At 35.1% G+C, this 14,253-nt stretch overlaps 1 protein-coding gene across 3 annotated transcripts in view; it reads left to right on the top strand.

The window, feature by feature from the left end:
• The window catches only part of LOC143240583 (uncharacterized), a 53,364-nt gene that overhangs the window by 28,308 nt on the left and 10,803 nt on the right, over positions 1-14,253 (top strand). For 2 of the 3 annotated variants that reach the window (XM_076483273.1, XM_076483263.1), the window contains exons 5-7: positions 1,878-2,014; positions 2,268-2,490; positions 12,085-12,213. In XM_076483273.1, the coding sequence (XP_076339388.1) occupies positions 1,878-2,014; positions 2,268-2,490; positions 12,085-12,213 (489 nt within the window). The remainder of the gene's footprint in view (positions 1-1,877; positions 2,015-2,267; positions 2,491-12,084; positions 12,214-14,253) is intronic. The other variant, XM_076483283.1, reaches the window with a different exon arrangement.

The following is a 14,253-nucleotide window of genomic DNA, read 5'->3' as shown; positions in this document are numbered from 1 at the left end:
AGTGTTGGCGGTGGGTGGTGATGACTAGCTGCCTTCCCTCTAGTCTTACACTGCTAAATTAGGGACGGCTAGCACAGATAGCCCTCGAGTAGCTTTGTGCGAAATTCCAAACAAACAAAACAAACAAAAATATAGCAACTGGAAACTTCGTAACGTTTGAGTAATACGACGCAACAGTATAGAAATCCCCAAGTAGTGAACTACACAACGTAGGATTTGCATACAATTATGTAAAGAAAGCTACGATAAGTTAAAAATATCAGATTTAGCGCTCGCCTTTTATAGCCATTTAAAACATAACTCTCGTATTCAATTTAAATGAAAAAGTCGCGTATATCTAACACCATCTTTTGAAACAATCCGCTTATGGGACGCTATTACCCAACTGAGCTTTAATACTGAGTACAAAACTGAAGTTGAATCGTTCTTATTTTTTGTGAATATAGATAATTTCATAATACAGGCTTATTAAAACGTTTCCTATCAGCAACTGTTCAAATTTCGAACTTCGTTAATAGTACTTTTGCAGCTCACCTAGCTACCTTCCTTTTAACTCTAAAATTAGATCTTTGGCTGTATTATAAACTTAAGTTATGTAAACGTCGTTATTAAAACCCCTCCACTTTGTTTCTACACAAACATTTCAGTTTTGTGATAATACTGTATATTAATATTTATGCTCAAACACCAGGAACAAATAGGCGTGGAACTATTATTACTTTGATTATGCACCACAGACATAATCTATTTAGGTTTCTAAAGTGTGTAGTATTACAAATTGCCATTGAATTTACTGTTTTGTTTTAATTGACGTTTGTGGATTAATAAAACATTATCATAAGAAGGTAGATTTTAGTTTGCCGAAATATGTTTAAAGACAATTTTAATGGACTAGTTTTCTGTAACTATTTAATTATACATAAATATTTTCGTTCAGATTGCCAAGTGGTTTGGGTGCTCGACTCGCAATCTCATGACTGCGGCTTGAATCCTCGTGAAATCGAACATATTTATCCTTTCAGCCGTGGGGGCTTTATAAGTTGGCGGTCAATCCCAATATTTGTTGGTAAGAGTAGCTCAAGATTTGGCGGTGGATTGCCTTCCCCCTGGCCTTAAAGTGCTAAATTGGAACGCTTTACGCGAAATTCGAAATAAACATAAATATTTTCTCAATTATAAACGGCAAAAGCTTAGGTTTATTAATTTGAACAGCTTAATTTTTCCCATCTTTCAGCAATATTTCAATCTAAAATTTTAGTTAAAAGTGAAAAAAACAAAAACCAAAAGAACATTAAACATAAGGGTCTTTTTTCTTCGTCATAATACGTTTTGGACTTTTTTTTTTCCATGACATTTAATGGTGGTAATTTTAAAAGAAACTGTTATGGCTGTTAAAGCAATCAACGATATATTTGCATAAAAATCTGTACACAATTTTCAAGAAATTACTTTGAAAATTGCTTTATTTCAACATATCCTTTTGTTGTTGTTTTGCAATTTAAACATTACACACAAGAACGTTAATATTTGAATAAAATTCAATTAACTGAATTGCGAGTAAAAGTTCAGTAGCCATTTTTTTAATCTGTTTCTTTAGAAGCATAGCTTAGATTCCAGCCTTCCTTGTCCCATTTCCCAACATGTTCAAAGTAATCAGGAAAACTAAGAAGAGATAATGTAATAGGCGAAGGAGGGTTTTCTGATTATTCAAAAGAAACCGAATTTAAACAGCAAAATGTTACTGAATTTTTCTTATTATGTAGCTAATTTAAATTTAATTTTTGTTTTCAAACAAATTTAAAATCTGCTTTTACTTTTCAGATTAGGTTACCTTTAAATAACTGTAGAAAGATATCTTAATTTCTATTCAAACACAGGTGTGGGATATTAAAGAGCTAAAAAATGTGTTCAGCCACAAACATAAACATCCGTTTGCTTTTTCCAATGAAGAAAACAGACCATCTTGTCGTATCATATGTTTGACATGGAACCCATCAACCGATATTCTGTCATCGTAAGAGAAAATTTGTTTATTTACATACTAGTTACAGTATATTTTTGGTAAATCAAGCTTATGTGCATTTAATTACGTGGACTTGAGTTACATATGAATGTGCAATTGCAATGTAAAATTGCATGATGACATAACATTATTTAAGTAAACATAAATGGTGTTACATTAGAAAAGACTGTCAGATATAATCTAAGGCTTAAGTTCTGAAATAGAAGATATGATTTATTATAAACATATTTTTATTTCAATACAGTGGTTGCCAACTGGGCGAAATTCAGCACTGGGACCCACATAACGGAAAACAAATTCATAAGAATGATCCAGTAAAACTAGGACATCCAGTCTGTGTGATGAAGTATTCTACAAGCGGGAACTACCTGGCCTGTGGAGGATATGAAGGAACATTACACGTCAACGAGGGAAGAACAGGGACGACATCATTCTCAAAAACTGCAGCACATTCTGGGGCATTAAGGGTATTTATTTCTTTTAAAGCTATTCCATTTTACGCAGTATTTACTAATTGATTGCATAATCATTAATGAAGTTTTTTAGATTCTAATGACCTCTAAAGAAATTCTCGTTACTAAAATTCCGAAGTGATTGTTTGAATTACTTTATCATGAAAGTAATTTAAATGCGCTAACTTGTGGTGCTTTCGAGATGTGTATCTTCTAAGTTATAACATTAGTCCTTCATTTTATGGTACTTAGCAACCACACACTTTAATTTATTTTTATAGTGTTTTTTTTTTTATTTACAAAATGCTGTGATTCTCTATATATAATATCAGTAATTTCTGTAGTAGTTAGTGTTTGTACTTTGGGGGACCGTTTGTGAAATTGTAATACTTATTTATACATAATTATGTAGCCAACATGTAATTGATCTGATAGCACAATTTCCACTAAATACGACTGCAGGTGTACATGAGTTATTAAGTTTGGATTTATTGTTTTCTGCAATTTGAGTTGACTATAAATGCATGTGTTCGAAAGAAATAACAAATATGACTTCCAAGTTATGGATAAATAACTAATTCGAAATTTTGATTACGCTGTGCATAAGTAGGTATATTTAGACTTTACAATAGTTTAGCTAAGACAAAGAAAATCAGTGCTATGAAAGAAATGCAATCCTCTTCTCAGTTCATTTTGATGTAAATAGGGCATATCGTGAAGGGTGACGTGATCTGAAATACAAACAAACAGTGAAGTGCGACTCATCCATAAAAGGAATTTTGCTTCACATATAGACATGTTTTTGGCGCCTTTTTAGACGAGGAAACTTGTATTCTACCGTGAGCTGCTTGCATGTCTTTTTTATGTTTGTTTATACCTTCCGGTGCGATCAAATAGTGTTCAGTTGCAGCTTGTGTACAAGTGATTTAGTCTTTATAGGTACACTACAGTTACTGTAAACAAAAATCGAAATACTGGTTATCGTTTTGGTTGTAGAAATGGCTTGTTTTTTGGATGTCCAAGCAACTGTACCTTTCTTTATAAGCAATTGTCCTTCTATTATTGCCATTTTCGAAACCTTATAGCAAACTTTCGATAATCTCCTGGGATTGGATGTCTTCCATTTGTCTACTGACAGAAACATATGTATGTTTTATATCGATAATCTCCTGGGATTGGATGTCTTCCATTTGTCTACTGACAGAAACATATGTATGTTTTATATCGATAATCTCCTGGGATTGGATGTCTTCCATTTGTCTACTGACAGAAACATTATGTATGTTTCATAAACTCTTCAATTTTTTTTATTTTCATTTAAGATTCTGTGTTCCATACTGGGGAGATTTGGACATTTTGTCAATGGAGTTAGAAAACAAAATGATCTTTACTCTACATATAATAGAACAAAAATATTTTATTTCAGGTAATGTTTCTTCAGTGTGGCAGCACCAGGGCTAGTAATACAGGAACTGGTCACGTAGAAATCAAATATTAGCTTCTAACTTTTCACATTAAAGAACTGACGTACTTCTAACCCTGATTAAAGTCGCAGTGTTGAAATTTGCTGAAATATTTATTATTTGAAAAGCAGAGGAAGTTTTCCTTTAAGTTTTTTTTTCATATTTATTCCTGAAAAATCAAATGGGCTTTTATTTGAAGATATTAAGTTTTTTGCTAGTGTTGCTTTAATCAAATTCATTAGTTGTAGTTAAATATGGCTTAGATATTACCAAGTATGAAGAGAAAAACAAGATATTGCAAGTAACATATCAATAAAAATTTGAAGTTTTAAGAAAAGCGACATTTTTACTGACTATAACTCAGTTTAATATATTGAAATTTAAAGTAACTATACCTAGTGTAAACATTCTAATAAAAGTTCAAGAATAAGATATTCCATACAACTCGCTTTACTAGTAATTCCTTTAGAATTATGCAAAATTTAGCTCTTTAAGAAAATATCTTAAAACCAACCAAATGACATTCAGAACCTAAACGGTAGAAATCTACCACCTGTATGTAACAGGTCGGTCGGTAAAATGTGTTTAATGGACTTATTGGGCCTGGATGAAGTTAGATTCATGGATCGCATCCCAAGCCTATAAAAACTTGTTCTATTCTGTTGGATCGTAAATGGTTTTATAAGAAGGCAGTTAATTTTTCTATTCGATCAAACGGTAGTAGTTTAAGAGTCTTTAGTATATGTTGCTGTTCTGTGGATATCTAGTTTGTACTTGACAAAGTTTTGTTTATGTAGTTTGAAGTATTAAATTCAAGTAACTGAATACACATTTAAGTTATTTATTGTATTAATTTAAATTCTGCAAGATTCTGGAAAATATTCCTTTTCTGCTATCGAAATAGGTAGATAATATTATCAAACGTAACATGTTCAGGAGAACCAACGGCAGACAATGACTACTGTGGCTTAAGTTTCAGGAAACTAGAATATACCAAGTGAAGTCTGGTCACTAACTTGAAGTGCAGGAAACAACTTGCACCCAAAAGTATGATGGGAAGACGAGTGCTTTGAGGACTGAGTGGGTCTTATTAATACTTGCTTGTTGTAATACAGGGGCGAGAGACAGTTCTTGGCTTATACAGGGGCAGTCACAACACTGGTAGATCTCGTAGCATATCAACTACTTTAAGCAAAACCATTACTTGGATCTGTTGAAATAAATATCGTTCCGATAAATAGATAAACTATATGTGTTTTGAACAAGTTATGCTCCGATTACTTCTAGCAGCGTTTGCTTGCAGAAAAAACAACAACAACAAAAGACCTAGTTCTGGCTTTGGGATCAATTTTCCCTGAGTATACTTGGGTGATATCGAATAATTCTACCAACGAACATTAGTTCACTTGTTGCACGGGTGAAATTGATCTGCACATGTGGGAAACAAAGTCACATGAACACAGTGGTGTTCTGCCTAGTGAACCAGTGTAATGCAGTTATTGAAGCCATGCAGAAAATAAGCTACTTCTTGTCCAAAAAAAAAAAAAAGCAAGCAATATTAGCTTGGGCAGTTATCTGTCCGATAAGGGGTGAAGTATCTGTTATAATTACAGGTGATCAGTTATCCAGTTGCATGCTGGAATGGTTATCAACACACCAAAAAAGGTGTAACTAACCAATACCAATGGCAACACTAGAGTTGTGTCCATTCCTCCACATCCAGAAGTAGATAATAGGACACAAATACAGTTAAAATCGCTGGTTGAGAATTGTGTGGAAAACTGAGACTCAACGCGAAGGCAATAACTAAGTGACTTGTTGGCAGAACCTTGTTTATTATTGGACCAGTTGTTGATTGGGTTAAACCACATTCACACGTCATACCGGGTACACGTGGTGCACGTCTGATTAGACAATCAATGCACAAGATTCTCTAAAGTAGTTGTGATATTGAAAGCCTTGATATACAGAGCATGTTAAAGGATAGAACCGTACATTTAAGTGTTGGGCAATCTCCAATAGTGGGGTGTTGGGTAGAAAGAATCATACCAGTGCATCTCAGAACGGCTGGTATGGGTATTAACACTTTTATTGATAAGTGGAGAGCAACGTTTCGACCTCCATAGGTCATCTTCAGGTTAACAAAGAGTTTGCAACTGACCGTTTCCAGACACGTGTTTTAGGGACAAGAGTATAAACGGGTACGGGATGTTAGGTTATTAATTAGTGTAGGTATAAAGATGTTCCTTTATATTGGTTTAATTTTGGTTTGGGTTGCTGTATAAGTAGGGTTTTTCTGATTTTGCGTTTGTTTATATTCGTTTTCCTACTTAGTATCTGGGAGTATTCTATGGTAATGTTTATTTGATTTGCAGTGTTCAAAAACTTGTGAAGGTGTTTCTTTTTGTGTTTTTTTAATCTAGTTTCCATTTCTCTGCTTGCTTCTCCAATATAGAAGTCGTGGCAGTTGTTGCATTGTATTGTATAAATTATGTTGGTGTTGTGATTGTTGTATAGTTTTTACCTAGTATAGAATTTAGTTTAGTACCTGGTTTTTGAATAAATTTGGTGTTTACTGGAATGTACAATTTTTTTCCCAAATGTTGGTTGGTTTCGCTGAGGTTGGAAACATATATAGTATGCAGCAGTATAATCCAGGAAACAATAACAACAAAAAAATTGAATCTAGACTATCAAGTGACCTGCTGTATTCAACCAGACATTTATGGACTCGTATAACGCAACATCAATCAACTCAATAGTAAGAAAGACAAGGAAGAGAAGGTCCACCACAACAAGAAACCAGATAAATTAAGGTACCAACAACAAGAAACCAGATAAATTAAGGTACCAACAACAAGAAACCAGATAAATTAAGGTACCAACCAACAACAAAAAGACGCCAACACGACGAACTACCAACAAAGCTCGTAATTAACAGATCTGACAGAAAATTAAGCAATGAAGAAATACATCTACTCAACAAAGGACTCAACTTCGCAGTAACATATAAAAATATTACATCCGTCGAAACGAAAGCCTGCCTAGAAGACTTAGCTAGAAGACTGGTGATCCACTCTACGCAAACTGAAAACAACAACAAAAAACAACCGCAGAAAAAATACTTCGAAAACAATTCCACCGACAACCAACAACCTATCTTTCCAGGTAGAACTGAAAACATCTATTTCCCCGAAACTCCCCATAACAGTATCTAAAACAATGTTTTCAAAGAATGTTCACACAAAACTATCAACATAATTTCACATAAAAGAAAACTAAAAATACAACCTCGCACAAAAAGATATTAATTCTATAAACAACTTAAGACATCAAAATTCTAAAAGCAGATAATTATAATGAACACATATGAATACATTAAAAAATGAACATCTTATCAGATACTAACAAATTTAAACTATTAAACAGAAATCCAACAAGAAACACATGAAAACTAATTAAACAAAATACTACTACAAATGAAAAAAGCCAACACAATCTCGGAAAACATTTATTCTTGTATATGAAAGACCAACTCGCGCACACCACAACTATACGGCACCCCCCAAACATTTCAAACCCGATTGTTCACTACGATCCATAGTAATGTCGACCTATGAATCATTTAACTATAATCTCAGTAAATATATAGCGTGGGAATTTTCTAAATATGTAATATCAGCAGACTCTTTTTTTCAAAGACTCTCTTTACCTTTAAATATATTCTTAATCAGCTTAATCCTAAAGCTCTAATCGCCAGTTTTGATGTAATCTCCCTCTTCACAAAAGTCCCAACAACTCAAGCCTGCAAGATAGCTTTAGAACCTTATTTCCAAGGCCCAAACCTATTGATACACATCCCCAGCAACCAATTAACAACCCTTATATAATTCACCACCATCAAAACTAACTTTATGTTCAGTAACCGAAACTTGCCCAAAAATGGATGGCATAAGTATGGGGAATCCCGTGTTACCAGTTCTAGCCAACATTTGTATGACACAGATTGAATTACAAGCGATCAATTCAGCCTTACATCCATCACTATACTGGTACAGGTATGTTGATGATACAATTACTGGATTCACATCTTCAGAACACACACTTAGTTTTTTCAGTCACGTTAACACGATACACCCTAACATTACGTTCGTCTGTGAACAGGAAAAACTAACCAAACAGCATTTCTTAACCTCAAGATCACTAGAACTGATACACAACTGAAAACCGAAATCCACAGAAAAATCGCCCATACTGGATTATACATTCCCGGAGACTTGTCACATGAAACAAAAAACTCAACACATTAAGAAACCAAATAAAAACAGCCATAAAACTATGTTCACCAGATAAAATTAACGATGAAATCAACAAAATAAAACAATATCTCATCAACAAACTTCCTCAAAAACCGTGGAAAAAAATTATACGCACACACCTAAATCAACAACAAACAGCAATAAATCCCAAGATACAACAAACTACAAAATCTTGTACTGCTGCATACCACATGTTTCCGACATCAGCGAAAAAATAACCGACATCTGGAAAAAACGTAACACAATATTTCAGTAAACACCAAATTTATTCAAACACCAGGTGCACAGCTAAAGTCCATACTATGTAAAAACTACACTGACAAACACACCACCAACATAATTCATAAAATCCAATGCAACAACTGCCACGACTTCTATATTGGAAAAACAAGCAGTAAAATGGAAATCAGATTCAAAGAACACAAAAGACACTTTCACACGTTTTTGAACGCTGCAAATCAACCCAGATATTAAGTAGGTAAACAAACTCAAAATCACAAAAGCCCTACTTGTACAGCAACCAAAGCCAAAATTAAACCTAATGTAAAGAAACACCTTTATACCAATACTAATTAATAACCTAACATCCAACTGCAACGCCCCCTACAATCCCGTATCCGTTTATACTCTCGTCTCTAAGACGTGCCCGGCAACGGTCAGTTGCAAATTCTCTGAAACATGGCTCTCCAGATATCAATAAATGTTAATACCTATACCAGCCGTTTTGAGATGCATTTTTATTTCAAGTGGGTTTCTCGTCATCAAGAATCATACCCATGTTTTGCATTTTTCTGAAATTGGTGGATGGATTAACTTGTGTTAACGCTTTTCTATTACCATGGATGTGTTAGGAGTCTTTTAGTTCACTACTTTAGACCTAACATCAATCCATATACTGGCAACTTGGAAAGGATGGCAAGAACAAACCAAGACTACTTTTAGCACGAGAGATGAGTTATACGAGTTTGATGTCATGGCACTACCTTAAGTATCATTCCTATCACATTATAAGGAATGCTATGGAAGAAGTACCAAATCTTTGTTGTCTTGATGTTTTGTTACAATTTTGAATCAGTGACTAAAACTAAAAATTACATTTCAGTAGAAAAAAAAAAAGATTAGCTTGAAACCTGGGAAAATATACGCACAAGAATGGAATTTATTAGTCATTGATGATAGATAAGTTCCATAGATGTTAAAATAGTATTGATACCTTAAGCTGTGACCAGATGAGAAATCCACAGTTTCTTTTGATTTATATTGTGTTACTGATGGCTCGTAGCCCACTTCTGTAAGATTGCCTCGGCATTTTTTGCACTTACTAAAGGAAAACGCACTCCCGGTTGAGTTAAGAACGAAAACAAGTATTATAGCTCTTAAAATGCTTTTTGTAAAATCCCTAGTGTTGCATTGTCATACATGAAAGTTAAGTGTCCAGTTCAGACTTGAGGAAACTGTGGTACTAGTAGAATTAGTTGCAAGTGCAGAAAGGTCGGTTACATCGATGTTATTAATTGTTGCTCAACCTGAATTACAGTTAGTGGTATCCAGAGATTTGACACACAAGGCCTTCCTAACCTTGTTTAATACAAGAGTAGAGGGGTGTCTTTTGGCCACACTTAATTCGAGACGTTCAGCACTATTATGAGGTTCTATCACCCAGATAAAAAAAAAAAGTGATTTAAAAGGGATAAATTTCTGCATAGATTTGGTGGTTCTTTTTTTAAAAAGAAAATAACATTAGATATTGTTGATACACCTCTAGAAATGAGAAGTTGTTACCTGTTTATACTCTGGTCATCAACCACTTCGTGAGGTAGGCCTAGCTGTCCTCTTAGTCAATATTCACACAGTCAGTGATAATGTGTTTGTGGAATATTGGACAGTGCAGCTTGAGCATCTGAAGAGGTTCCATCAGATTATCAAACTGTTATTAGAATTGTGTAAAGTGATGGATGTGGTGAAGATATACGGTTTCCCTTATCAACTACAATCTTATTGACTAGTGAAAAAAATAATGTAGACTGTCAGTCACACTTTTGTAAAGTTTGTTACTTTAAACCAAGCTAAATGGGATAAGTTGATGTTGATGTATCACATCAAACATCTCACTTTTCCACATCATTATGTCAGTCTCTAGATTAACTTGTGTACCTACAGCTAGGAAGGCCACAATACGACAGAGGTGCTATGATAAAAGTGTGAATGAATAAATGTAGCAAAATGGAGACTGGGTATGCCAGCAGCCTCTTGGCTCTGTCCAGACCAGACTCCATCTTGCGACTCAATCATTAATGTGAGAGTTAAAATACTATATTTGGGCGCAGAAGCACATAGTACATGTTAATTGCTTGTGTTCGTGCATAACCGATGAACATCTTGTGAACTGGCTTGATCAAGAGAGTCAAAAGAGGAGATAGTTGAATTGGAAGAAGCCAAAAGTACTGTTATCCTTATCCAACCCTGATGCTAAGTGGAAAAGTTGATATATTTATCCACTTGCGTAAGATGAGTCAAATTATTCACGAATGTTGTGATTAAACCTGAAGATATACGTTAGGATGGCTGTATAGTTGAAGTGCTACTGTTTGTAATGATGTTGCAATCCTTGCTTTCTGAGATGTCGGGTGGTATTGATTGTTTGTTTTGGAATTTCGCACAAAGCCACTCGAGAGCTATCTATGCTAGCTGTCCCTAATTTAGCAGTGTAAGACTAGAGGGAAGGCAGCTAGTCATCACCACCCACCGCCAACTCTTGGGCTACTTTTTTACCAACGAATAGTGGGATTGTCCCGTCACATTATAACGTCTCCACAGCTGAAAACGCGAGCATGTTTGGTGCGACAGGGATGCGAGCCCGCGACCCTCAAATTACGAGTCCCATGCCTTAACGCACCTGCCCATGCCCAGCCTCGGGCGGTATTGTAAAGTAAAAAGTTAGGATTATTTGTTTATCTCAGATTTAACAGGATTGAAAGAATTTGCAGTTTTCATTTTCAGCCCTCAGTGGTAACATCTAACATTTGAAAGGTAGGACAATGGTGATCCTAATTTTTACTTTGTTTCGTTCCTAATGTCATTGTTCTATCAGAAGTAAGATATGAGCTTCTGTTCATATTTTCTGTTATTTTTAACACTAGAATGCTTTCCTCAAACTGACAAGAACAAACATGTGCGCCATCCCCATCTTTTTCTTAAACTGTAACTTGTCGTTAGTTCTTTAATATCTAAAATATTTTTATGTTTGAACGTCGTAATGAACTTGGCAGGTAGCTCTAAACAGAATGTTTTGATTTTAAAATGTGACTTAACTACATTTTGCAAATGCTGTGTGCCAAGAAACCACATTGCTCGAGTATTGCGACTAGCCTAATGGAATATATTGTGTAACTCGAATGCTTGTTGACAACGTAAAATAACTTGTAATGTTTTTAAAGTAGTATGCAATAAAATTTTCAGTATTGAATTAATTGTGGAAAACCCTATTGTACTTTACTCTTTAAAATAGCGCATATATTTTAAAAAAATGTCAAAGTATAAAATATTTTAAGATGCCTTTTAATTAGCAGGGGTTTATTGGATCATTTAATTCGGTGAGACAATTTTATATTGAATCAGTTGCTACACTAGTTAACCATAGCTTACAAGTTAATAAAACTATAGTTAAGGTGGATTAGTTGGTTTAAAGTGAACTAGATTCCATGTTGTATTCATCTGATAGAGATGAATCCAATTTCATTAGAAGACAGTGGTGTAAAGTATTCACGCACTTTTACAATATTTAAAATTATTTTTCTTATTTTTAAATTGTTTGTAAATGTTGTCAGGCTTTGGCTTGGTATCCATGGAGAGCATCGCTTCTTGCCACTGGAGGAAATGGTAACAAAGACGGACTTATCCGTTTGTGGAATGTTTACACGGGGCAAAATGTGGCTGAAGTTAACACCACATCTAAGGTATTTGTTTATGATAGACTATTTAACGTAAGTGAATCATTATATTTGACGTATAACTCGACACCAAAACTTAATTTTCCACCTCTGCTCCTTCCAAAACTCAATGTATAAAGAAATGTAATAAAAAATGCAAGTTTTCTACTAAATCGGTTGTCATGTTTAGTAGCCTATACAAGCATCTTGTTATAATAACTAGTTATTGTCACCTTTTTAAATTTTAAATACCAATTACTAACTAATTTTCTTGTTTTTTGTCTACTAACTTGCTCTTATCTTCAGTGAAGAACTATTTCTGTGGTGTTGGCTATGATTCTGTTGGTCTTAATAACAAAAAGGCTGGCTCTGTAGAGGGATGTGTAAATGCCATATTTGTCTGTTTATTGAGACTTTAGGCTAGCGAAGCTGGATTCTTTGTTTCTCTTCACTACTTGCCTCATTTTTGGTGGAAGGAGATCATTATTCATTTGGGCTGTTCTTCTAATCCTTCAAACAATATTATTATTATTATTATTAAAAGCAGGTTGTAATTCACATACGAAAATATGAATCCATCACAGTTAAAAACATCATTGTCAAGTCTCTTACTAATTTTGTTTCATAGATAAATATAGGAAATAAATTTTATTCTATATATCCTTAACCACATTTGCATCTGCGTAATAGAAAAGATGACAGTAAGTTCGAAACTTGCAGAGTTAATGTAACTCTTCAGTTATTTCGAAGCAGCTATGATTTTAAACATGTACACGCTAAAACTAGTCTGGGAAATCAAGTTCATGTAGGGTTGACTCACACAAATAAGATATGTCATGAAAGAAACCTTCAATGTCAGCTATGCCACGAGTAGATAGCTTTCCTTTTGAGTAATAAAAAAAAACCTTCCAGTGATCATACTTTTTGCACTGTAACACAGTCCCAATGCCATTAACATACTGCAGACTCGCTCAGAAAGGAAGAGACCTGTGCTTTCTGGTAGGCTTTAGAACAATCATTCTTCAGATGTTTTTGTTCAAGAGCATCACGGAGAAGTAAATAGTGATTATCGTCACCCATCACTAAGTCTGGAAGATGTATGATTTTCATGATCACTTATTTTAGCACACAACCCTCGTCACCACACTCTTTGATTGAGAAAACTTGATGTTGGAATCGACAAAAATGCAAATAAAAAGCTTTCAGACTGGGCTTATTAGACACATCCTTTTCTGTATTCTCTCTTGTAAGTAGTGGTTCAATTGTGGTTCTTTCAGTTGCAGATGATGTATCACATTACCGAGCATGACAATAGTCAATCACTTTTTCCCTTACCTCTTGGGCTCGTTGGGGTACCACTAATAACCTTGCAATCATCTCTTCATCTTTTCCAGTTTTCCATTGCCCTCTAGGTGCCTTCCCTCTAGTCTTGCACAGCAAAATCAGGGATGGTTAGCGCAGATACCCTTCGAGTAGCTTTGCGCGAAATTCAAAAAACAAACAAAACAATACTGAAATGTCCTTATTTGGCATTTCACACCTGTCTACTTCATGATTTTGTCTTCCCACCTTTCTTCTTATCTGATTTCTTTTTACCCTTGAGGTGGTGAGGTGATCCCCAGAGAAGGTTCTATACTTTCAGTTTACCCCTTCTGGGATTTGAACATCATCCACCCATTTTTTTTACCGTGCATGGCGACCCGTGAAGGGGAGGAGAGGATTCTACTGGTTGAGGAGTCCAACCCTAGCACACCAATTTGGTCTTAAATTCCTCTACATGAGCAGCCTTGGGGTGGCCCATGATCAATCAGCAGGTCCACTTAGGCTAGGACCTTCCGAGTACTGGTGTTGAACGTTCTCAACAGGTGTTGTGGACATTGTCTGGTGCTGTTGTTTGGGTATAGTGCTCACAAAACCCTGGTGTTACTGAAATGCCAGGCCCAGCATGGTCAGATAGGTAAAGGCGTTCGACTCGTCATCTGAGGGTCGAGTGCTCGCATCCCTGCCGCACCAAACATGCTCGCTCTTTCAGCCGTGGGGGCGTTATAATGTTACGCTCAATCCCAC

Source organism: Tachypleus tridentatus, chromosome 2 (genome assembly GCF_004210375.1).
Source record: "Tachypleus tridentatus isolate NWPU-2018 chromosome 2, ASM421037v1, whole genome shotgun sequence".
Classification (NCBI taxonomy): domain Eukaryota; kingdom Metazoa; phylum Arthropoda; class Merostomata; order Xiphosura; family Limulidae; genus Tachypleus; species Tachypleus tridentatus.
This window is presented reverse-complemented; position numbering and strand designations above follow the sequence as displayed.